Raw genomic sequence first — 27,416 nt, 5'->3', positions numbered from 1 at the left:
CCTGAAATATTTATAGAACATGCACATGGTATATATCTGTGTAGGTAAAAAGTAGGTAAATAGCAAAGTCCCATCTACCCTTAGCAATATCCTTTTTCCTGATCCTATTATTCCAAAAGCTCTGATTGCCCTCTCTTGCAGCGTAGGATAAGAGTAATTTGTGATTTATTTTATTTTCCGAGTCCTGGCCTGCAGGTTATGTATGGTGTGCAATACATGCATTAAAATTTGCTAGATTTGTAACATGAGAGGTGCAGTAGTAGTTGCAGTGCAAAGTTTGCTTAAGCTTTGTAGATCTTCCCCATGACAAATGCTATGATGACTTCTGAAGTAGTTCTTTGCACTGACTCCAGTTCTTTGCCTTCTGTGCTGGTCTTATGGCTTATGACTCCCATGCGTATTTGCACTATGCTTAGTGCATGTAAGCACTAAGAAAAATGAAAGGAACAAAAACTCTGGACCTGCAGAAACTAATCTTTACACATTACAAGTCACGTAAAAGCTTTTAGAGGGATTGCTACATCCTCAGGAAATATGTTAACAGGAAAAGGACTTCTCTCTCCTACTTCTGCAAGCACTGCACAAATACCAGCAGGAGTTCTGTGATCCTGTGGTACATACATGACATGCAATGATAACAAATTCAAGGTTTCCTATATGGCTTTCACTTGTTCATGAATTGGGCAGTTCCAAAGAATTAGTTAGAAAACACAAAGCTATAAGGTACCAGAAGCAAATGCCAAGTGGATGTGGTTTTATAACCAAAGTACAATCTAGATATACTCATAAATAAATGAGTTAAGCACTTGTTTCTTTCATGACAAGCCCTTAAACAGAATGTTAAGTAGGTTTAAAAAATTAGGATATAAAACCAAGTGAAAAGCTGTGCTTATTTCCATTGCCAAGATTTCAATGTACACTTTCAGTGTTAGTACAAGCATGCTCCATTGCTGAGATTCATGGAAGCCACTCAAGGGAGACTAGGAATAACTCCCACGGAGTCTCTCTTCTCACTTTCTTCACTGATAGACAACACATCAGGGTGCCACTAAAACACTTACTACTCCTACTTCAGTGCATGAAGAAATAAGGAGAACTCCACCAGTCTCACAGATAAGCCACATTCAGTACTCCTCAAACAAACTCTAAGAGCCTAGGAATAACCAATAGGGCCATTAGATTTTACTGCATTTGAAGACATTATTGCATTTAAAATCTTCATTAGTTGGAGGAGGGTTTGAAGACCCACTCCTCAAGTAACAGCCAGGGAGATAAGGTATGTACACAGCAACTCTATAGCACAAATATTGCCCTACAAAGAATATGATCACCTTCTGCCAGGGGCTCAAGGCCTGGTGGCGATATCGCATTAGGATCTGGAGTTTTGGTTCAAGCCAAAACTCCCCAGACTGCTCCCCAGACAAAAAGATGAGAAAACAGCTCTTTCCTTGTCTGTAAAAAGATTTCTTTATTGGAACATTGCCTCTATTTAGGTCACTTGAGAGGACAATCATTGTTTTCTGATCTATGTGAAACTCTGTATTATACCAACTGTGAAATAAATTCTAGGCAATCAATAAGTAAATAAAACAGAACTAATAGTTGGCACATAATTGAGAGTACAAAGTGCGGCCACAATCTAATTATTACAATTGAATCCAAAAAAAGTATCCCTCCAGGCAGCAAAGTTTATTAGTGGAGATGCAGGCTTGTGGGGCATGGCAGCCAACACGCTGGACACATGCTGAGCATCCTCATCCCTCCCAAAAGCTGAACACTGCTTAATCTGCCCTCTGGGTAGAGGGACAAAATTGGCTCATTTAATTCCCTCAACAATGTTCAGCTGCACATTAGCTGTCACTGAGGAGGGCTTTATATTACCTCAAATGTAACTCAAGTGAACAACAGCAAAATAACAGGGTCCATCTATTGACATCCAACCTACAGAAATTCAAATCTTCTTTCACAAAGTTACATGACACAAAATGAAGACGCAATATATTCTCAAACACAAAATTGGTTTTAAATTAAGATCTGCTATAAGTGGGTGCTCAGGTCTTAACAGGTTCATGAAGACAGAGCCAGATGCATGGCCAGGTCAGATGTCAAAATTTATACGTCCTCTTTGAGCAGGCAGATCAGTTTACGTCACTGTAAAGGAAAAGGAGCACTGCAATTGACTAGTTTTAGGGAAGAATCTAGTATCAGAGAGTTTGGAGTTTTTTCCTTTGCTGAGGAAACAGAAAATGCCTAAATGTTCTTTCCATCCCCTAATTAAGGGTCTACCACATGCACTTGATGTATCATGAATCTGACAGAGGCCATTAATCGTTATTGTTAACTATATATGCAATTTTGTTTTCAGAGCAATTTTTTACTGTATTTAATTTGTCTGTCCCTAAGAAAATTAGAATGTTTTAGGGGGTTGCACAAAAGTTACAGTACTAACTTGCTTAAACACCTTGTAGAGGACTGTGCCCATTATGGAACTGAATACTAAGTGCAAATAAATTATGTTACTCAACCAGCCCTCTGTAAAATATCGCACATTTTGAGACTTTAAATATATCTGTCACAATCAAGGAAAGATTAATACTTTCCTGGATGGAAAGAATTATTTTCATTTACCTGAAAAGGGACTCTACGCATATATAAAAGGGAACTTTCAGCTCAGCGTTGAAAGAGAGGACAATTATTTCTTCCAGCTTGATCTTTGCATAGGTTACTAGAGGATATGGAAGCCAGGTAGCCTTGGGCACATTTACAAACCTCTTTCCTAGATTCAGATTATAGGCATGATGTTTCTGAAGCATGAATTGTTGCCTCAGTGAATCATACACATAGGAAAAAACCCCATCCTTTTTGATTCTTATATAACAAAAATACAAATTAAAATAAATCTCCCTTCATGAAAGACTTATCGTCAAAAGACTTATCGTCAGAACACTGGAAAACAACAGTAAGACAGATCACAGTATTGCCATTGCCTATATGAGAAGGGAATAGCTTTGAGGCACTCTGACCTTCTCCCTGTGGGTATAGTTTGCTGCCTCAGATACTTTTCTGCCTCCCTGTTGGAGACTTGAGTAAGATTTTAACTAGTGGAACTGAACCATTTCTGCTTCATTTTCATTTACTGTTAATTCAAGGAGCTTGGCTGAGCAACAGTATGCTTTTTTTCCCTGGATTATTCAGCTCTTGCAGAAGAGCAAAATAGGAAGTGAAAACAAAAATGCAGACAGTAACAGCATCTCCCTTCTTTTATCTCACTCCTTTTCAGATCAAATTTTCCATCTCCTTCTAGTCACCTTACTCTTGATTTACTTTAACTACATTCATCATTGTTTATTTTCAGTCACATACTCCTGTCTCTAAGCGATAGAGTGCTGTTGTCTACCTCCTGTGATGGCTAAAAGCAGAACCCTATTGTTATCTTTTGGCTGGCCCTCCTGCTAAATTCAGTTTCCATTTAGAGACATCACATGTGGTATAACCAGTTTCATGAACACTGCAAATCTCATCTTAAATTAGAATCTTTACCACCTGGACTTCTGAGTGCCCTGTCTCTCAATTACTTAGCAGCAACACTCCTACATTTTTCTATATCATTATGTCTTGGGTTAATTTCATAAATGACTCTGGTACCTGACCGGTGGACCTAAATCATGCAATTCAGCTCCTCTGCTCACAGTTGAGACCCTAGAGAGAATCACAGAAGCGTAGTAGCGCAATGGGACATGAACTGCAGTACTGAAGCACATGCATACAGAATAAATTAAGCCAGAGTGCCCTTAGAGACGCAGTCAGGAGGCTTTAAGGATTAGAATTAGTGGTCATATGATAAAGAGAGAGAAAAAGAAAAATAGGGAGAGGTAGACAACAAAAGAGAAAGAGGTAGAAAGAGAGGTAAGGAATATTTATTTAGTCATATCCTATAAGCAACCTCTAGTAATAAGTATTGTACCTTAATTAATATGATTTTTAATATTGCAACTTACCATCGATAGCCAATCTGAGATCAGTCAGTGTAGCTCGGACTCTTGATATAACATGTTGCATGTGGTCAATTTCTTGACGGAGAAATATGTTTATGGGTTGAATAGCTCCCATCTTTTGAAGCTGGGCTTTCACCTAAACAAGAAAAGTGCAACAATTATAGAACTTAAATCTCCTGCTTCCCATGCAATAATTTTTGAAAGCAATAAGATGTTTTTTTTTCAATTGTACTGCACAGTCCCTGAGAAAAGAAACTTTTTTGTAACAGGTGGGCACACAAGTCCTGCGCCAACTACAAGATTTAGCACACTGTAGCTCATTAGCTTACCAAAAGGAGCTTCTGTATCATTCTAAGGAGGGAAAGTTCCCTCTTTTTGAAGGGTCACAGCAGTTCCTTCTGTCCTTGTTAGGCTGCAGGGCCCTAGATCTTACAAAAAACCTCACATACCCTATACAAAAGCATGTTTGATGGTAACTTCTTTTTTTGCAAATTGTGCTAGGTGAACTTGCTCACCTCTTCTTGCCCTGCTGAGTTGAAATAATGCTACAAATGGAGTTCGACTTAACAAGCACAATGATAAACAAAAGTTGCTTCTTCCAATAGTACATGACTCACTCACAAAACAAGGTGCTCATGGATGCATTACTGGAGAGGCAAGATTGCCAGGGATAAGACAGATGCAACAGAATTCTGCTACACCATTATGTGCACCATTTTGTAGGCAGACGCTTTTGGAATCCTTAAAAATTAAAAAGTCTTACTCATATTCAAGAGAGGACAGTTTCAAAATGGGAAGAGTTTTCTATGTTACTTGAGAACATGTCACAGCAACAGCAGCAAAAGCATTCCCTGCCTCACTCTAGCTTATAATGCATATACAACACGCTTCAGACACACACTGTATGTTCCATGTATATCAAAGATCACTGTATACAACAGTGCATAAGAGAAGATTTAGTGGCACCTGCAGAAATCCTGGTGCATATATCTCACACGGTACCAGAATTCTCAATTTTTAAGACTTTCAAGTGGTTTTGCCCACTATGACTCAGCTTTCAGAAAGCCAGTGTCCTTCTCTGCATATTCACTACCACTCAGCCACATGCAGCATCTTTCATACAGAAACAGCCTGAACTCTGATCTTTGCCATAACCAGTCCTTCCCTCTACAGGTGAAATTCTGCAAGGGAACTCAAGGAGATCTCAAACAGTAAAATAAGACCCTAAATCCAGATACTTATATAGCCATTAATTTATCATAAAAGAGCTGACCCATAGGAACAGTTTGCTAAAATAATTTAAGAGCTTATTTTGAGCTTACTAATAAAAGCTGAAGAAAGTATTAGAAAGTCTATTCTTTCAAAGAGCAGAAGATCATTGGAATTCTACTGCAGACAAGTAAAAGCCACGAGGTTTGGTATAATGCATGCTATTTCATCAAGGCCAGAAGTCCACTGGATTTTGCTTTGTGTTTTTCCACGTAGGTTCATATATCTCATTGTACACACTATTATGTACTATACATTTCATACACATAGTAAACACTACTAAAGATCTTATTATTACATTCAATAGGTAGTTTCTGCAATATGAATATAATATAGCAGTTGAGTAGTTATAATTGCTAATATAAATGAGTAAATACTTTGACAATTCTCAATTCTTAAGTTTCGAATTCAAGTCAAATAAAATACTCTTTTTTTAACTTCATATGCTGTTCTCCTTGAGAGACAGCTATCACCAAGACTAGTCCTCATATTTTAATGGCAAGGACCTATGACTTTGTTCTACAGAATGCCCAAGAAATAGATGCCAGCCAATTATGCTAATGGTTTGCAGTGTGATAGTTCATTTCATAAACTGTGTTAATGTGTTTCTTCCTGTAAAAGTGAAAGAGCTACTAAAACCAGCTATTGTGAGACTAGAGCTGAGACAATAAACTCTTTTTGGATAATTTACACAATGGAATATTCTCATTTCCTTCATACAAAATCTAGAGAAAGTTTCTGCTTTCTGAAAATTTCACAGGAATTGATAATTCTCCCTCTTGCCAAAAACGAAAATTTTTTTTTTTTTTTCCCAGAACACTTAGAAGTCTAGTGCATTCCACTAATAAGAGATAAATTACACAGGATATAGTCCATGCATTTTGTCCGTTAAATACGAAATATACTTTTTTCTAGTCTACAAAGCATGTGTTCATTTTGGGGACCATTTAGAGGAAGACATTCTTCCATTTGAGGAAAAATTATATGGACTATGTTGTTAAAAGGGTTATTTTCCAAAATATTGATATTTATGAATTGACAAAGAGAAGATGAAATTAATATTCTAAAATATTACGGTATTGATAGTCATACAATTTAAGTAGTTGTTTCTAAGAATTTAAACGCTCTTCTGATTTTTCTTCATGTATCTTCAAAAATATTATACCTGTAGTGTTTTGAAAAATTGAGTGAACAAACAGAACAACCACTAATGAAGACATTTGCTAATCTATCCTAGATAAATTCACAGCACTCAATCTGGAGTACTAAACATAACCAGATATGAAAACTGAGAAAAATTACATACTTGCTACCTTATTGTATACAAATCAATCTTTATCTATAGGGACATTTACTAGGTGTAACATAGTGTCTTTCTTGGAAATCTTGCTGTTAAGATTAGTTTTAAATACCAGATCTATGGTATGATTGACTGGGTTTGTATTCGAATTATTATCAATCAGTTTACTTACTTCCAGTGCTGTATTTATTATGACATATAGAGATGGATCCCAACTGACAGGAAAAAAACCTCAAAGGTCAAAACTCACTAACCAAAACAGCCATTCTGAGATTAATATAATAATTCCATAAAGCCCACTTACATCATCTCCCTTTCATTATGTAAACAGCTGTCTTCTCACGTAATGTAGTGATAGGATGAGGGGTAATGAGTATAAACTGGAGAGGGGCAGATTTAGGCTAGACATAAGGAAGAATTTCTTCACCATGAGAGTGGTGAGGCATTGACACAGGTTGCCCAGAGGGGTGGTGGATCCTCCATCCCTGGAGGTGTTCAAGTCCAGGTTGGATGGGGCCTCAAGCAGCCTGATCTAGTGGGATGTGTCCCTGCCGATGGCAGGGGGGTTGGAACTGGATGATCTTTAAGGTCCCTTCCAACCCAAACTATTCTATGATTCTATGATTCTACGATTCTAAAACAAGGTGATATAAGGAAGGAGCAACTGAAAACATAATCTAACAGGTCTGTCTATGTGATTTTGCAATGAATCTCTCTACTGTGTCAGATTCCTCTATGCGCAATTCTTAGCTGTCCTCAGGTCACCAGGTCCTTTGTCACCACATAATTCGTAGGATATGCAGCAGAAAAGCAGTTACTGAACTCTATCCATTTATTGATTAGTGATCAAGTTACCGTAGTAATAACTGTCTATCATTTTCAGTAAATGCAATTATTTTCAATTAGACTTCGTTACTTGCTATAGTCTTTGTCAGCAGAAATAGGAAGTCCATCGTTCTGTGAGATGGTCTAAATAAGAGGTCTGAATAACAAAGACAAGCTTCAGGCACGTCCAAGCCAAAGCTCTTTTCAAGTGGTGTCAAGGATAGCTTCCTTGCTAACAACTGAGTAGTGAAATACGTAGAGAATGGCTGAAGCTCTAGAGCTGAGCAACCATCATATCTGATAGGGTTGGTAAGTAAACCAGAGACACCTTACAAAGCATCTATGTTAGTGTTTGAGTTCGGACCTTGAATTTATTTATTTAATTCTTTTTCGTAGCAAAACACTGCATTGAAAAGTAGGCTCCAGGCACACAAACTGTCTTAGCTTCAAATTAAATTAACCCAAATGGCATGCTTCAGGGAGTCTAGAGTACTCCAGAGTACTCCAGCCACTAATGGGTGTTCAGTCTACAGGCCCAGACTAGATTTAGACCAAAGTAAATATCACAATAAAACATCTAATGCAGGCCTGGGGTCTTCAAGATGAATGCCTATTCCCATGCAATACTTACTAATGTAGTCATAGCCTTAACAGGGAGAAAAGGTGAAATCAATACTACAGAAAATATTTAAGGAAACCAAACATTACTACCTGGCTTAAAAGCCAAACTCCAATGAAATGCAGTACCTTTGGAATGCCTCCGTTTCTATTCCCTAGCAACCTGTTTTTCAAGCTGCAAGGATCATTTTCATTATAAACCCTGTGAGTGACAAGCTGATATTAATTCTTGCATCTATCTTCACTCACATGGACTGACAGGACCTGATCATTTTACCACTAATCTCTCTGTTACCTGTGAGGAAAAACCCAGAAGCAAAAGGGGTCATGAAAGTAGAATTTTTACTCTGCCTTTGCCTTTTGAGTAAGAAAAATGAAGACAGTTTTAGGTCAAGAGGAAAGTTTATTTTGCTTTTCCATCACCTGTGTCAAGAGGCAGTCTGATAAAGCATGCAAAGGTGACTTATTTTGTTTATAGTCTTTTGGGTGGACATGGAGTAGTTATTTGGCTGGTGAGAGGAAGTGTTACAAGAACACATCAACAAAAGAAGCAGCATATATCATGGGGTAAAATGGTTGCCCTGTTTTGAAAATTGTTGGTTCCGAAGTCATTGCTAAAGGCTAATAATTGAGAAATGAAGGCCCCTGTGTAACAGTCTAAGCTTTCTCTGGATTCACAAAGTATTGAGAGAGAGTACAGTCCAGAGCTCTGAATGTCAGCAAATAATGGGTTTCAGTACCACCCATCCCTATCCTGATCTACTGCGGTTTTAATTCTGAGCAAATTCACTACACGCTTTTTAAAGGGAGCCACAAGAACTGATCAAAGACAGCAAAGGGACATACCACTTTTCCTCAAGAGTATTTGCTTCTGGTTGCCTTCATTTGTTTCCTTATTCTTTTTGTTCCTTTTCTCCACTGATAGTCTCTCAGTAACTGGATTTCCAAAGAATGCCACGTTGTGGTTTTACTGGAGCACAATATTCTTCTAAAAGCAAACTAGAGCCGCACTGCTGGGACTAATGAATTTTTTTTCTTTTTTACTGTTTTTATCCAATGATAAAATCTTTTTGACAGGTTCCCCCATTCTCTTACAATTTAGTATATTATTTTAATTTGTTTCAGGATTGTTAAACAGATCTAGTAGTGAATAATGTCCTGAATATAGGTAATAAAGTCCTGAATGACCAAATGTTGATTTAAATTGACAAACAACAGAACTTATCTCATTCTCTTTTTTTCAGACATCACAAGAAGTAATTACATCATCTATATCATTCCTTATACATGCAAGCTTAATTTAATTTGCTTATTAAATTGTAGCTTCTGTTAAATTCTATTTCTTCCTCCCACATAGAACATCTGAACTCTCCCCTCTTTTCTGCTTTTTTTTTTGTTCTTTTTGGTATTTTAGACATTCTTTTTTTGTCAGTTTATGCAAACTTTCATTTAAAAAGCCAGCTTTCTTTATAGAAAAAAATAAAGCTTCCACCTCTGTCCTTTCTAAGAGGTTCCAGTATAACAGCGCTTCAGGTCAGATAAGAAACATGTTTGATACAGGTTTTTTGCTTTTTGTGTAGCAGTGGCCACACTTCTGGCACATAAACAACTGCAGCAAAGAGATGGAACTAGGCAGTACTGCAGAAAAGGGAAATTCCCTCCAACAAAGAAAGCATTAGTAAAGACTCAAATGAGTTCTAAGACACAGAGTATGAGACAATAAGTAAATCCATTAGGTAAAATGAGGGAAAAAATACTGTAAAAACAGGAACTGCAAGAAATAATGCCAAATCTCATAACATCATAGAAGTGAAATCTGAAATTGTAATGCAACAGACAAAGTCAAAGAGGTGTACAGAGGAACATATCATTACCAATAATAAACTGTTGGAAAACGACCAGAGGATGTTCTGCAGATACTCAGAGCAAAGGAAAGACTACCAAGATACAGAAACAAAGTACACATAGTTTTCAGATGGTTCTGTGGAAAAGTACCATGTCATCCATCAGTAATGTGGACTGAATAAACAGTGTGTAAATAGAGTGGTGTGATTAACCACAGAAGTGCAATTCACAGATCAAGATGTACAGAGGCTGAGAAAATTAAAAATCACCAGGAAAAGGTGGTATCTACACTTACTGGTAAGAGAATGAAACAAACGTACGTGCTGAGCTCAGAAGACATTTAGAAGAAATAGAGAGAGGAAAAAAGTAGATCCAACAAGACATTCTCTGACTGTGTCTGTAAGAACAAAGTGAGGGGGCTAGAAGCGGGAGGCAGCTGATGCTAAAGTATTTAATACCTAATATTGGTTTGTCCTGTACAAACACAAATCTCCTTACTGGATTCATAAGAGAACAGCTGCCAAGTAAATTGAAGGAAAAGAAGTTTCCTCGAAGTTTAGAGAAGATGTCAGAGAAATGGTACAGAAGCAAAGAACTATCTAATTGTGATCATCATTACAAAGATGATTGCTCATAAGAAAATAAAAATCTGCACGTATGATTGGCAGATTATGAGAAAAGATAATAGCTTATTATACTCACAGATGATGTGAGTGAAACAGCAATGAAAACAACTGCTGGTGATTTTTTTTATACAGTGACATGGAAAAGTACATATTGTACCCAAACACAGTAATAAAATAGAGACAAGTTAAAAATGCACAGTGGGACTTCCAAATTAAACCCTCCAGAATCTTTTCCCTTGACTACAGCTTCTGGCTCCATAACTGGTTGTCTCCAAAGCTAAGAGACTTTAGGAAGTGCTTGAAAAGGGGGGGCCTACTTTATGTATGTTTTGTGCAGATAACTTAAGTGAATAAACCAAGAAGGAATGAGGGTGAATGAGACCAAGATTAAACAGAAGTGCCAAAGAAAAATAGGTTTTGTTCAAACTATTTATTATAGAACTGAAATTTGGATTAAACAAGCACGTGTGCATTTTACAAGACTAAAAGGCAATGTACAGATTTCCCAGAGGTAAAATCTGAGGACATAAATACCCTCTGGTTACAATATAAAGTCCAGTACTATTGACGTCTTCTAAGCATTACGAATTCTCCAGAAGGAAAAAGTTCAGCAGTTTAACAAAGGAATGAAGAAATACTCCTTTACAGGATTTAGCAGACATTGGAAAAACAATAGCTCAATACACATATTACAAACACGGCAAACTCCAGGCATTCAGTATTCTAGTGCTATGCAAACAGAAAAAAAAAAAATAAAGTAAGGACCTGAATAAAGCTACAAGAAACTAGTTCCATGAAAAAGCTTTACTCTGATAGGAAGGATAATGGAAAAGGACAGAGAACAATCCAAGATATAGATTATAGGTATATATCCAAGGTGTAAATTATTAGATCTATTACATTAGTAATTAAGTGTTAACAATTACTATAGTCACTATATTTAATCTTATTTGCTTTTTCTCATATTTATTTACTAATAAATAATAATGTGAAAACCAGAAAACTGACTCGATTCCAAACCAAATTCTACAAATAAATTATTTATATACTATTGCTGGGAATCACTTAATAAGTAGGTGACAAAAAACCCAGACACAAGTAGGGATAAAAGAAAAAATGACTATATGAAAAAATCTAATAGGAAATCTCACTAAAAAAAGTTGCAGGTTCTAAGTAGCTTGCCAAGAGGGGAATGAAAAGATTAGCTCTGAGTTGAATTATGACAGTACAGTACAGGCTATTTATACCAAACATATTAAATCTGAGATGAATAGTAGAGCAGAAGACAGGAAATATTGCCAGGGCCCCAAGATTATTCGTTGTAACCTAAGTGGACATTCTAAGTTGGCCAGAGAAGAAAATGAAGTATTACTTAACAAGTTGCAATACTGCATACTGGGCGCCCCACAAGCCTGGACTGCAGTGGGGGGAGAAAAAAGTACTATCAGTGCAAACCAGAATTGTAAATAATAAAATAATGGAAATGAGGGGTTTTCAACAGTTACTCTTCATTAAACACATGGCAAGACACCAGATCTCACTTACAAACTGATGCAAGATTGCTTTATGCTGAATTTTTTCTATTTAATGAAACAGTTAATCAAAAATGCAAGGAAAGATGGACAAACAAATCTGTTCAGGCTCAAACTCCAAAAAATCCGGGGCATGAAAAGGTCAGTGATAAAATACATTATTCCTAATGGTGGAATCACAATAGAAGTAGGTAAATTGCAAGCTGTAACCACTATCCCATCACTGACCCTTCAGCAAGGGGCACTGGTGTCCTTCTCTAAGCTACTAAGGAAGGCAAGAACTTTCTTAAGTGTCTAATGGCTTTTTTAATTTAAGGTGACTAATTAGATGTACTATGGCACTTATATGTTTCCAGTGTAGGAGTATTTTAGACAATAAACCAAAACACACATAAAATGCTATGCATAATTTTAAGAGCTTTTTAAAACACATGCCATTTAAATTTAAGAAGCACAATAAGACTATAGAACATAGACAGACATAAAACATCTGTATCTACAAAGTAGCATATACCTCATGAGGGTTATAATCTGGAGGTAACTTCTCTAGCATCTCATCAGCAAGACGTTGCACCACTGCTTCTCGGGTTTCCCCTCCTCCAGCGCTGCTGTCTTTGGGCTGGATGCTCACTATTGTACTTAATGTCTCATTAGCCAGGTTAGTCTGGTATGTTATGTCTGCATTAGGGTGAAGTCCAAATACCTTAAAGGGAAAAAACAGGAAAAAAAAAAGTAATTTTCTTTCTAAAATTATATCAATGAAAGAATGTGTGAAAATGGATAAACAAGGAAGAAAATCTTCTGCTCTATGACGTAATACGTATGAATAGGTCAGTGGAAGTACACCCACTTAACTGGCCAAGGACCAGGCTCAAAGCACACAAAAATATTAACACATATACATATTAACAATATATATACAATGGCATATACAATACCATTTTCATTCATATGAATGAGGTTTTTTTAAACTGATCTTCTGATTATCTTCATGTAGCAGCTTTGGATCATGCTGTGAAGTGACATGAGGCTGTCCAAATGGAATCCTTTCCACTGGCTCAGATGAGAGCTTGTTGCAAATATGTTGTACGTGGACACTGACCCTTCACCATTAGCTCTTTGTCTCTACACATCTATTGCTGTTGTACCAGCTCAAGTAGAAGTCCCTTTAACAATTAGACCACTTACCGTTTCTAACACATTTTGTTTTACTCAGTCTCTTAGGCTTGTAAGGCACACAGCACAATGACTAAAGCACTGCCCATATTAGAAGTACCTAAAAATTTTATGTCTGTGATATATTTAGGATATTTTATGGTTTAGCTATTTTAGGCTTAAGTCTCCCACTCCTTACTTCCCTCTCTTCTGAAATTGAATTATTTTATTTAAGATACAGCTAGCAAAGAATTACTGCAAAGCTGCCCTTTCTCTGAATGAGAATAGCTTTCTCAGAAACTTCCACTGAAACATCACCAAGTCTATAATTGTCAAGTTGACAATTGCAGCTCTTCTCCAGGAGAAATTGCACTGTGACTTATTTTACAGGCCCTCATTTAATTAAAAGTATTAACTATCTCTTGCAAACTTTGAACCACTGATAGAAGGAGCAAGTGGAGCTCTGAAAGAGGCTGTGACCCTATGGAAGCCCATGCTGGAGCAGGCTGTTCCTGAAGGACTGCAGAAGGGATCCATGCTGGAGTAGTTCATGAAGAACCACAGCCCAATGCAAGGACTCATGTTGGAGAAGTTTGTGGAGGACTCTCTCTGGTGGGAGGGACACCATGCTAGAGCAGGGGTAGAGTGTGAAGAGTCCTCCGTCCAAGGAGGAAAGAGCGGCAGAAATAATGTGTGATGGACTCACCAAAAACCCCATTCCCTGCCCTCCTGTTCCATTCAGTGAGAGGAGATAGAGAACTCAGGAGTAAAGTTAAGCCAGGAAGAAGGGACAGACGTGGGGAAGGTATTTTATGATTTGGTTTTATTTCTCATTTTCCTGCTCTGATTTGATTGGTAAGAAATTAAACTAATTTCCCCAAATTGAGTTTGTTTAGCCTGTGATAGTAACTGGAGAATGATCTCTCCCTGTCCTTATCTTGTCCCACAAGCCTTTCATTCTGTTTTCTCTCCCCTATCCAGCTGAGGAGGGGGAGTGATAGAGGGGCTTTGGTGGGCAGCTGGATCCAGCCAGGGTCAACCCACCACACCCTCTTTGGAGTCAGTTTTTATTCTGATCAGAAGATGAAATTTCATCAAAAGAGCAAGGATAGTACAATCAAAAATATCCAGTCTTTCTTTCTTAATCAAAAGTGTAAAGGAGAGGAAACAAAGATACGCTGTTTTGCCTAGCACAATATCCTTTGTGGAATGAAGAAGACTGGTAGGTAAAGAACTTAAAGGTTTCCAGGAGCAGTTTTGACAGATTTTGGAATGAAAACAGAAAGTTGTATCTTTCTTCCTAATCAGTGAAAATCTGAAGGAGAAAAAGACGTTGGCATTCCTGGACTTGATTCTATTTACAAAGATGTCAAAGGTAAAATTCCCCTACATCAGACCATACATAAAATTTTTTTACAGGCATCAAAATACTTCAAAAGCACATCGCAGCGTTGTGAGATAGGTTCCCAAGTTCTTAGAAAACCAGATCCATTAAAGTAACAATACAATAAAGTCACGGTTCACACACTGATACGAACCACTTCATGAGCTGGGCTCTCATGGATTCCACTGCTGCATTATCATGGCTGCATTTACCCTCGCGTGGAAAATGTATATCATTTCCAGCACAAATACCCCTGCATTCTGTTTTCACTACCTTCAGAGATTCAAAACTTTTCAAGATTACTTTTTGACCTTAGAATCTTCTCACCCTCTCAGCCAGCTCATTATCAGTAACAGAAAAACAGTTTTTTCAATCCTATTTAATTTCAATAATAACTTACTCCCAAAGGCATTCATCAGCTTAATAGCAGTGAGACAGAAATCCAGATGATTCACTTCTGTTTCTATTTCAACTAACTTCTTTCTATTTCAACTAACATCGTGTGTGCCTGTACTAGAGGAAGCAGAAAGTCGTGGTCTTTCAGTTAATGTGACCACTGCAGTATACACTCACTGGTTGCAAACATCTAAGCTTCCTCTTCTCCATGCCAAAGAGTCCCAGATCTCTCAGCCTTTCCTTATATAATAAATGCCCCAGTCACTAAGTCACCTTCATATCCCTGCTCTACAGTCAATTCAGTAAGTTCATACCTTTCTTGTGCTGGGGAGCCCAGAACTAGATACAGTACTTCAGATACAGTCTTACCAGTGTTCAGCAGAGAGGAAGGATCACCCCTCTCAACCTGCTGGATCACCTCCCTCTTCCTAACACACCCTAGGGTACTGTTGGCCTCTTTGCCATGAGGGTGAACTGCTGGTTCATGGTCGGCTAGCTGTCCATTAGGACAACCAATGCAGGAATTTGCATTTCCCCTTACCATATTTGATGAGATTCCTCTCTGCCTGTTTCTCCAGCCTGTCTGGATCTTTCTGCACAGCAGCACAACCATCTGGTCTATCAGCATTCCAGTTCTGTATCTCCTGTAAACTTCCTGAAGGTGCACTCTGCCCCATCATCCATATCACTAACAAAGATTTTACACAGCACTGGCCTCGGTATTGATGCCTGGCATACAGCAGTAGTGACCTGTCTCCAACTGGACTTTGTGCCACCGATCACAACATTGTGGGGACAGTTATTTAGCCAGTTTTCAAACCACCTCACAGCACACTTATCTAACCCATACTGTGTACTCATCCGGTACCATGAACTTACACATTGTTTAAATGCACCATAACCTATTCCTCTTCCACCAGGGGAATGTTCCTTGTTTTAGACTTTTCATCTCAGGGGCTTAGGAATCCTGGAGACCAGTTTCACTATTAAAGACTAAGGCAAATAAGGCATTGAGTTTTTTCCACATCATTTCTCACTAGTTCTCCTGCCCCATCCAGCAATGGACTTACATTTTCCCTAGCCATCTTTTTGCTGTTTATGTACCTGTAAAATCCTTTCCTGCTTTGGCCTTGACTTTCCTAAGTTTATCCCTGCAAGACTGGACAGTAGCTCTATAGTCTTTCTGGATCACCTACCCTGCTTCCACTTCTTGTACACTTCCTTTTTATGTCTGAATTCAGTTAGGAGCTTCTAGCCCACCCATTCAGGCCTCCCAGTGCCTTTCTCTTCCTGCTTGTTGGGATGGATCTTTCTTGAGCTTGGAGGAGGTGATTCTTGAACATATAGGAGTTCTCCTGGACTCCTATCGTCTCCAGGCCATATCCCATGGGATCCCTTCAAGCCTGGAAGAAACCTCTAAAGAAGCTGAAGTCTGCTTTCCTGAAATCCAGAGCTGTGGTCCTACTTTTTGCCATACTCCCTTCTCTTATGATCCTGAATTCCAATATTGGTCACTGCAATGAAGATTGCCTCTGGATTTCACATCCCAGACCAGTTCTTCCTTGCTTACAAGTATCAGACCCAGCCAAGTGCCTTTCTCTGTTGGCTCCTCAGTTACCTGTGCCAGGAATTTGTCACTAATGCACTCCAGAAATCTCCTAGACTGCTTGAACCTTGCTGTGCCACCCTCTCAGTAGATCATTAGGGTTGTTAGAGTCTTCCATGAGGAGCACAGCCTAAGAGTGTGAGACTTCTTCCAATTTTTTAAGATAGCCTCACCTACCTCTTCCTGGTCAGACCCACTATAATGGTCTATGTGCTAATCTTGACCTATACATCCATGGTTGTGGAAAATACAGCTGATTAAATTATTGACCTGACAAAAACTCGCTTTAAAATACTGAAATATTTTACCTCAGGTGTATCAGTTGCTGGCAATTGCTCTATGTATTGGAGATAGTCTTCAACTGTTTTCCCTTTTGGAATAACATAATCTTTGTAGAAACAAAAGTTCTCACTAAACATATGCTCTCCAAACCACACTCTTGCATATGTATTCAGCAGTGCTTTGTCAAGGTCATCAGTTACACGGCCTCCATACTGTACTTCTCCAAGCATATAGCGAACACAGGTCCAGTTCACTCCACATTTAATGTTCATACCATCCAAATGATTCTGAACAAATTGTACACTGGCTACGAAGTCTGCCTGATTAAATTCATAAGGAATATTCCAGCCCAATGGACCAAACTTTCGTCTTTCCTGTAAAATAGATAGAGTTAAAGGCAATAGGTTGGTTAATACTAATCGTGAAGACAACATTGTGTGTAGAAGAACACGTGAAATATGCTAAGAACACGGTAGTCCCCCTGTGGTTGTATTTCACCAACTTTAAAAAAAAAATATTCTTTTCTTAACACACAAGGCCAAATGTTTGATTAATTATCTGGTGGTGAAATATTTCTTCATCTATCATCATAAGTAGAGAGATGTGAATAAAGAATAGGACTATTAACTTCTTCACAAAGAAAAAAATCTTCTCTTTTAAGTGCAGCAAAACTGTGAGTCTAGAACTATAGATTTAATTTCAAAAATGAAGCTACCGTTTTAGGAAAGCATATCCAAACTCATCAGCCATGACCATTGCCTGTGGTTCTCCTATGCATAAGGTATATTCCTACCACTGATGTTTCTGCATGGTGCAGATGCAAGCAGCCAAAGCTACTTCTTTCTGAATCAGTTACAGATGCAGGTAGCAGTATGTAGTTGATAGGACAGTATCTGGTATTTAAATATTCCTAATTTCCACAAAGAAAGAAGCAATAGACCAAAGACAAGCATACCACTGGCTTCCATTGGTTCACATCTATCGATGCACAGGTGCCACAAAGTTAAATTAACTAGGGACCAAATATAAACTAAGGACACTGCAAAATCTATCAACAGAATGATGAAAAGTTGTGGTTAATCCATAAAGCACTTTCTTTAATGGAACTCTTGAATGGAAAGACACAGAATCATCTTCAACTTTCATTTTCTCCTACAGGTTTCAGTACAGAAAGGATTATATTCACCCTCTTAGCCCCTCTCATTGTGAAAGCAGCAGTTTTAAGACTATGGTTTTTCAACCCAAGCTTTAAATTTTTTAACATGCTTTTACAATTTAAAATATTAGTAAAAAGCTAGTTAGTTGACAGACAGATCAAAGAGCCATGCCCAAAGACTTTAACAGAAGGGTACACTAATTGATCAGTGGTTGACTGCCCTTTTATACTCTGAAATACCATCCCTGTTGGAGTTACAAGATCAACATGACCACAGTTCTAAGACAGTTGCAGTAATACAGGTCTACTGTTTTCTTTCTTATTTCTTTCATATTAATTTATCAATCTGGGATTTCCATTTAAACATATTTTTCATTTAATAACATCCTGCATTAATAAATGAAACATGGCTTCATAACAGAAGATAAGAAATATGTTTTGAAACCTGAACAGTTGTGTGAAGAAATGCTACAGCGTATAACAATGGTTTCCACTGTGGCATGTTGCTCACTTCTAGATGATCCTGAGTAACAGCCGAGTATGTTCGTTTTAAGCCAGCTTTTACACCTAGAAAATAAGTATAAAAATGTAATATGTGAGAAAAAAAATGTATGGAAACCATAACTCCAACTTCTGTTAGAGAAGATTTCTCTATTTCAATTTAAAGTATCATCTTATTTACAGCTTCAAATAATCTCTTTGAAACAATCATCTCCTCAGCTGCTCATAGCAGACATAATATTTTATTTCAGGTAGATGATACACCAAATTAAATTCAGGAGTCTGGAAAGAATTACACTTAAGTAATCATATTCTAAATTTTATCAATAACAACTGAAATATAAACATAAGTATTCAGCAACTATATAGCAATCAAAAAGAATATCCAAAACTTTGTGTTTAAATATTTACATATAGAATGAGATTTTAGCTCTACCGAAGACATTTTTATTTAGATTAACAATCTCAAAATTCTGTATGCAGCTTCTCAAACTGGCATACAGGCACCAAGCTGATGAGATGAGAATTGCTAGTTGAAATACTAATTCTTGGGGATGTTTGTTTGAACACTGACATTTCATATCCCAAGAACAGCTTTAGACAGATGTTGCCAATGCAATTGCAATTTCCATGGATTACATAAGCCCCACTACTCCCAGATGTTTTCAGACAGTGTTGCTGAAGCATAATCTGTCTTTGGCAGACAACACCAACCATGAGTTACTGACACCAGGTCCCTCTTATGATATCTTCCACCTAATCAGCTTAACACAAGTCTAAACAGAGAGACTTCAAGTGCAATGGACAGATTGTCCAAGTCATGATACTTCCTATGATGCAATAAAAGACCTTCTGCTTACTCCCTACTTCTGGAAGATCCTGTAGAACAGGATCTATTTAAACAGCTTTTCAAAATATTATAAGGGCATCATAAAAGACTTCCAAAATCAAGATGGAGAAATCAAACTGAAATGCCTTACCGCATTGTGCTATCTATGTGGCAAGACAGAAAATTATTAAACCAGCCATATTTCTATTACTAAATGCAAGTTGTAAATTTGCTATAATCTGACTTATAGAATAGCCTCCTAGAGCTATAGTGTTATCATTTGAATGGTAAGGAGGGGTCTCAGTACAATAAAAAGATGCTGAGCACTGAATTGAAAATGCAGGGAGGAAAAGAGAAAGAAGTAAGAAATTTTTTGACAGCAGATGAGTAACTGCTCTTAAGGGTGGAGTATATACACTGAAACAGGATGTCTTTCACAAGATCAGGCATTTTGTAGACATCTTACTAATGTTCAAAGGAAGATGAACACTGAAATAAGAGGTTTAAATGACTGAGGCCTTACATATGACCTTGGATAAAAGTCCTCAGCTCCTACTGACTTCATTAACTGAAATCAGTGGCAACACATGTATATAAATGAAGGGCAGGTTAATGCATTATGCAGTCAGTTAAAGATGAGGGTTAAAAGACAAAATAAGTGTAAGGTGTTAAGACTCAAAAAACCCATGGTTTTGTACCTTGAGGGGGTTCATTAGTAAATTTGATAGAGGACTGTAAAAGATTAATAGGAAACTCTGGGTGAGCCTCTGTAGTGATCCAGGTCCTGAAACCTTCACACATAGATTCTGCTGTCGTGATGGTGTCCATTAATTCACTAAGAAACTCCAAGCCAAGGTGGCAGTTCTGTAGAAGGAGCCATCCTCCGTCTTGCATGCATTGACTTAACAGGCGCCTTGCATGGACTTCCTGGCCCTGACCCATTGAAATGGCACAACAGGGAATGTTCTGGATGGAAAAAAAGAATGTTTGTTTTCTACCTAGTTCTTCAGAAGGAGTATGCACATCATATATTGTTTCTATAGGTCCACATGCAGCGACATTTTGCCACAAAGAAAATTATTATATCAATAGAGATTAATCATATTTAAACAGAGTACAGAGAAAAGCAAACCCCTCCAAGTTGCTCTCATCTTCTACCTGTTAAAAGTAAACTACACTCACTGGACATAATCTCTTTTTGCAGGACTGACAAAGTCAATAGTATAAGACAACTGAAACATTTTTTCTTTTCTTTTCCTCACTTTCCCAAATAAAGCAGGACATATAGCAACATAGGTACCTGATTATTCTTTCTCCTATGATGTGAACTATCTGGAAAGGGACAGATATTAAGGCTCCACATAATAACTAATGCACAGAGTAAATCCAACAATTTTGGTGTCTTTTACTGTCTGAACATATTTACTTCATATGACAGAAAACTGCCAAGGAAGCAAGTAGAACAGGAAAGATTGGTTCACATGAAGTTATTCCTTAGCAAACCTCCTGTATTATTAAGGCAACTCTGGAGCCACTGATTCAAAGGATTCTAGTTTGGAGATCTGCTAGCTCTAGCTAGTTTTCTTGCTGTTAGTTTTCTGGATTCAGAAGACACAAAGCTCATAAATGCAAACACAAGAATACTGGAAACTTATGGAGTCTTTCCTCTGAAGGCAATCCAGCCAGTTGTTCAGAAAATCAGAAGATGACACAAGCTCTCACATGGAAATCTGAAAAAGCTGCCTAGGTTGTGATCAGGACCATACAAGTCTGCAAGTAACAGACCCCCTGTTATTTACTGTTCTTACTATCCCTGCTCTTGTTAAGTAACTAGATCTTATGATTCCTAAGTTTAAACACCCAAGTGAAAGTTAGATCCTAAACTTGAGCACTCTTTTTCACAGTCAAATAAAATAAGAAAAGCCTGATTTTCAAAGAAAATGAGCATCTAAACTTTATAATCAATAAACTAAAGAGATTTGTGAGTGGTCCCCACTTTTGCAAGTCTTACTTCGTGTGTAGAAAATCCTGCACCTCTAAATAAGCATGCATTCTAACAGGGAGGAAAATTTAGGGAGATCCACTGTGAATAAATTCTTTGGAAAATTATAATTGTTTCTATATTGTCAACCACCAAAAAAAAAAAAAAAAAGAAAGCACAGAGTGCTGTGCTGTAAGAAATGTTGAACGTCTCCATTAAGTGAGCTGATTGAATGATGGGATCACCAAATTAATTTCTCTTGTCACTATATTTATGATCTTTTTCTGTATCTTCCTGTAGTTGCCATTACTGTCAAGTCCTACAGTCAATGTGACACACTGTAAAACATACTTTGTTCTCCTAGCTAAGTAATGGACTATCATGGTCTCCTGAATAAAGACAGAGGGCTTATTGGAATCAAACTTGAAAAAGTAAGAATGTAAAACTTTCATTTCCTCAGTAAATACATTTTGGCTACTAGTCCAAAATTAACTTCCAGAAAACACTGTTATGAATCTTATTGGAATCAAACTTGAAAAAGTAAGAATGTAAAACTTTCACTTCCTCAGTAAATACATTTTGGCTACTAGTCCAAAATTAACTTCCAGAAAACACTGTTATGAATACAAATATCACCATTCAAATTTCTATAAAATGTGGAAATACCATTTGTAGTTCAAAGGATAGTTTTAAATGTCTCTGTCAACTCTAGAAAATTCAGTTTAGAAGGATACCTTTGATTTTGCAAGACATTCTATATTTTCAGTGGGGTCAGAACCCACAGATAAAAAGCACATCAAAGGTGTTCGACAGTCACTTTCTATCCACATTGCTTCCATTTCAAGAATAAATCCGTCTGCATATTTCCCTCCAAGTGATTCTGCAATGTAATATCGAGCCTAAAAAAACAAGTTACCAGAAATAGATAACTTTTATTTTTTCAATTTATCATTAATCACTGATGTAGAATTTACCAATATGTACATTGGAAAGAAATTACTTTCTAAACTTTGATTTTCAACTTTGGCATTATAAAAGTTTCAGTGCCCAGGAGGCAACCATTGAAATTCTCAGAGAGCAAACTTCAAACAAAGAAAAGAAAGAATTCTGTTCACACAACAGACATCCTGTGAACATTGTTGCTGAAGGATGCTAAATGTTTTTTTTTTCAAAGAACTAAAGAAATCCATGCAGAATAGATCCACTGTTGGCCCAGATATTGCCCCTAAATTACTGACTGCTAAAGCCTGGTGGATAGCCAAACAAAAGAGTTTCTTTATACCAGCCTCATTCTTAGCTCCTCTAAGCATGTATTGTTGACACTGTCTGTGCGGCATAGGAGATTAGAGAGATCTTTCATCTGACCCAGTTACACTCTTCTCTCTATATTGACAGAACTTCAAATAGAAACTCTCCTGTCCAGTGGTTATCCAATTCAAGTCTCTTACAGTGAATATCTATTTCTACTAAACATAAACACAGCTCAGACTTTATCCTTAAAGGTCAAACCTTCCCTATGCCTCTATTGTCTTCTTTTCACAGACATTTTCTGAAAGGACTTCTAAAGCTATCCTGGTGTATGAAATGCTGTTTTGACAGATATGACTTTCTGTGCTAGTGTAAGCTACTGGCACAGATTCTGAGGCACCTATTATGGTGAGAAATGCCCAGGAACAAGGGGGGCTGAGGAAGACGCCAATTCCAGAAAAAATAACTCAATCATCCACTATTAAGTGTAACTTCTGCCCCAGCTAGGAGGTAAAATCCTTTAACACTTCGGGAAACGCAACAGGGAAAGAAGAGATAAAGAAGATAATAACAAAAAAGATCATCTGTTTTCTCAAAAATTAAAATAATTTCAGTTTTTGAAACCACTGTTCAGAGGCATTCTTTCTCAAAGATGACTGTGTAAGACAATAAGAGTATTGATAAATAAGCAGAAGCAGCTTTATTATTTAGTCTGTTTAAATTGTGGCAGATGGAGCTCCCATACTTCTCTCTTATTTACCAGCTGAAAAGAAGAAAAGGAAAAAATATGGAGGTGGTCTTGTGGAAAAAGAGGCCCAGGAAAAAATATTGTCCCCTAAATACCACACAGATGCCATCACAACATGTAAAGCTGAGATATGCAGGAAATCAGAAGTACTATTTTTCAGTGTAGCTAAAGACAAAAAAAGTGCAAAAAACCAATACTCATAGGCTTATACATCTCTTTTAGACCTATACACAGAAGAAAAACCCAGATATCAGAGACTTTGGAGAAACTGCTGGTCTGTTGCAGTTTCTTTCATGGTATCTGCCATGAGTCAGTCTTAATTGTTACCTCGTCAGGGCAACTAAACAGTTTATCTGCTATTTTAGTGCACCCGTCGTCAAAGTGAATTGTTCTTTCCACTTCTGTGAAAAAATAGAGATGTATCTTCTGGTTCACTGGAAGACTGCAACTGCTTTACAGATTCCATGACTCCACTTCAGAAGTGCTATGCAAAAGGAACGGTAGTCATACACCTCCATTTCATGTTTTGCAATGCCCTTTCCAATTCAGTGTAATTAAATAAAACAATTTTTTTTTCACATATAGTTATTATAAGATTTCAATTCTGATTTTCAGAATAGCTCAATTTGCAAAAAATATTACAATAAAAACAAATTCAGAGAACATAATTTTGGAAATAGCAATTCTACAGGACACACCACATGGCATAATCATTATATGCAAGCATATCTTACTTGGGCAACAGTGTGATCAGGGCACCAGCTACGGACAAGGAGTAGTTTACGGAATTGATCCAGCAAGCTGTCATACCCATCAGGAATAACAGCTTTTTCAGGTGCTTCTTCATCAAACCAAGCTTTCCAAGACTTCTCATTCCTAACAACTTGCACCAGCAGTTGATTAAAAGGGTGCAAGCTAGATAACTGCACAAGATTAAGCCACGTCATGTCAAGGATCCACTTTTTTGGTTTTGGTTCCACAGAATTCAGATCCAAGCTGGCACCTCCTGCAAAGTGAAAAGCATTATAGAGTAAAACAAACATTGTTAAACATAAAATGACAAGCAATAAAAACCATATATTTTTATAATTTAGGAAGTAAAAATCATTGTAAACCAGGACACACGGAGACCTAAAATTTGGGTGGAAAAGTAAACAAAAGACACAGTGGGGAAGTGCTCTAAGTGCGTCCCAGCGGTGACATCCAAGCAATTTTTGTGCTGCTTTTTCTCCATCTGTAGAGTTGGAAGAAAACTGGCCTACGCAAAAGGATACTCAAGTCTTCAGACCAGATGTAAAAAGGACCTATAGTTAATCTAATCTCCCTTTACCTAGGCTACAGTATACAAAAGAACATGGTGCACTCATTTCCAGGACTGTGCAACTTCAACAGCCTCTTTGCTGAACCAACATTCCAGTGTTGTGCCCATTTGAGCCTCCAACACAACTGAGTCACGGATGAACATCAAAACGATGTTTGCAAAGCAAGGTGAGATATTTGAAAGGCAAGTACCTGACTGCACTTATCTTATCTTGGTACCTGATTGTACCTACCATATACTGGAGATAGTAGGCTCCACTCCCTCCAAATTTTATAGACTTTACTAAATTTTTCCTTTGTCATTGTGTCTCAGTAGTAACATGCAGTAGTGGCATAAAGCAATGCAATATAACAATGCTTTATAAAATGTATCAGATTTTCACTTTTTTGACACTGACATTTATATGTGGTACTGAGTCCTCATGCAATCACATGCCTGCTCACCAGCAACCAACAGAGATTGTGCTGTCTGTCTGCAAGCTCACAAACACATAGGTATGTGGCAAATCAAAAAAGAGACACACGGGAGAAAACTATAGGCTCTCTTGCAAAGTAATGACTTTTTTTTCTGTTTCACTATGTAAATCAGTTAAATACTCTCATCTATGCATCACTTTGATAATAAATAACCTATAGTGCTCTTGGTTTAGAAAATTTGTCTCTTAATTCCTTCTTAGGCTAGATATCCTTCCAAACATCAGTTAAAAAACATTAAATCCACTGGATACAACATATCGCTAGTGCAAGGACTGCAAAATCTGAATTAGGCAGTTCACAGACATATGTAAATGGGAATATATTTAGAGAAATTACCTTTGATCAGTGTCTCAAACTCAGTGTGTGAAATTTTCTTGGCTTGTAAGTCAATCTTCAGTGCCAGAAGCAATGTAAACAGGAATCTGTGATTTTCATATAGCCCTCGAACTGTGTACTTGAAGACTTCATAGGTGAGATGCTCGATTATGTATTCTACCCTTTTTGCTGTGACCTGAGATTTCTGAGATCTTTCCACTGATAGGTTAAAAATGCCAAGGAACTGCCGTAAGGACGTTTGGTACATGACATTAACCAAACTCATTTCCACTATTAGGAAATAAAGGATGCTACCACGACAAGCAACAGGCCGATACTCTTCACAAGCAGTATTGATTTTCACCTCTGTCTCCGCTGCTATGTTTAATTTTTCACTGACCTTAAAATTAATGGAAAAGACCATGAAGATTAAGTCATGTCACTTGTGATTTATACTGCACAAGCAAAAAGAAAAGGTCTTGATTAAGATCACAATGGTATTTTTAGGCAAGGTTTGCTTCCCTATGTCAGTATTTCAACACAGGCATTCATGTGTTCAAACACCAAGCACAACAGGATTTGATTCAAACTTACACCTTTAAAGTATGCCTGGAATATAAAGCAGTATCCAGGTAATAGTTTAATTTTGCAACATTTTATGAAGAAAAAATGATAGTGTTTCTACTTTTTTTTTTTTTGTTAAGAAGTTAGATATTATGTAGTGGTTCTGAATAGAAAAAGCAAACTCAGAAAAAAATATTTGTCTGCTAATAATCTTTAAATTACAATTACAAAATGTATCTGCAATGCATTAAAAATTCACCTCTTCTGCTGTTGTTTTAGTGATTCTTAGGACTTCTATCAGAGACTCATCTTCAATCAAAGAGCCTTCCGTACTGGTTAGACGGAAGAGTAGATTATCCTCAAGCTCCTGCATTTTCCTCTTGTTAGATGTCACTTCTTCCAACAGTTTGACCCTTTCTGCCTCCAGTTCCTGTATTCAGAAATATGCCTTAGAATATTTCAGATTAATTCAAAGAGAGGTTCCTTATAATGATACAGAAAAAGTGATTTCATGCATGACAGACTGGGCGCTTTGCTGCTTTTTCTATAAAATATTGAAATATTATACATTATATGCAAAAGAAATTTATATGTATACTGCATTTCTTTTATTAATGTAGGATACTGAAGAGTGAAAACATACCAGAATTACTAGGAAAAGCTTCTTTATACTAAGATGGACAAACCCCTAAAACTACAGTATTAGGGAAGTTGACTGGATGACGTTTTCCATTTCTAATCTCTACGATTCTCAAAGTTTGCACTATAAACTTCTCTACTGCTTAAAAAATAGGAACGTTACAATTATTATCTATGTCATATAGAATTTTTATGCTATTTCTACAAGACAGACAATGGCAAGGGAACAATGACAGATACTGAAGCATCTGTACTGCACAGTTTAACACAACTCAGGGATAACCTTGCTGGCTACCTTTATTTAATCAATCAAGTCAACATTCCTGTAAGAAAAGGGTAGTTAATAAATCCAGCCTACCTACACCTATCACTTCAGTTTATTTTCATTCTTGTCAACATGTCAAGTTAGAGCAAAAGGAGATGTATAGAGTTATGCAGTACAGGAGAGGCTCTTCTGTATTTCAAAGAAGTGGTGACACATTTCTCTACTCTCACAGACTTCTTACAGGGAAACCTCTTGGTAATACATTCTGGGGCTACAGAATGTAGCTCTGTGGAAGATACAAATAACTGCATCCCAAAAGAGAAGAATGACCTAAGTATTAGTCATTCAGCTTCAAATTTTCTGCATTTTCTCCTCTTTCTTCACCATTAATGCAAAAAAGATTAGAATTACCTAAAAAGTGTTCTAGAGAATACTCAAACTTGCATTTAAGTACACATATTTAAATTCTACTTTAGGACATGCTTAATTTAAGAACAGGCACCTCGTCCATTCTATTTGTAAACCTGTAAAGACTATCTT

General features: G+C 37.2%; 1 protein-coding gene across 1 annotated transcript in view; it reads right to left on the bottom strand.

Moving 5' to 3' along the window:
- Positions 1 to 27,416, bottom strand: part of LOC104061008 (dynein axonemal heavy chain 5) — a 158,324-nt gene that overhangs the window by 13,436 nt on the left and 117,472 nt on the right. Inside the window, exons 65-73 of the mRNA XM_054058697.1 lie at positions 26,232 to 26,402; positions 25,430 to 25,808; positions 24,031 to 24,302; positions 22,035 to 22,199; positions 20,018 to 20,285; positions 18,435 to 18,556; positions 16,860 to 17,207; positions 12,525 to 12,713; positions 3,999 to 4,131 (exon numbers count right to left, since the gene is read on the bottom strand). Of these exons, the coding sequence (XP_053914672.1) occupies positions 3,999 to 4,131; positions 12,525 to 12,713; positions 16,860 to 17,207; positions 18,435 to 18,556; positions 20,018 to 20,285; positions 22,035 to 22,199; positions 24,031 to 24,302; positions 25,430 to 25,808; positions 26,232 to 26,402 (2,047 nt within the window). The remainder of the gene's footprint in view (positions 1 to 3,998; positions 4,132 to 12,524; positions 12,714 to 16,859; positions 17,208 to 18,434; positions 18,557 to 20,017; positions 20,286 to 22,034; positions 22,200 to 24,030; positions 24,303 to 25,429; positions 25,809 to 26,231; positions 26,403 to 27,416) is intronic.

The sequence above is a fragment of the Cuculus canorus genome, chromosome 2 (assembly GCF_017976375.1).
Source record: "Cuculus canorus isolate bCucCan1 chromosome 2, bCucCan1.pri, whole genome shotgun sequence".
In the NCBI taxonomy this organism is placed as follows: domain Eukaryota; kingdom Metazoa; phylum Chordata; class Aves; order Cuculiformes; family Cuculidae; genus Cuculus; species Cuculus canorus.
Note: the sequence above shows the minus strand (reverse complement) of the source record. Positions and strands in the feature narration are given on the sequence as shown.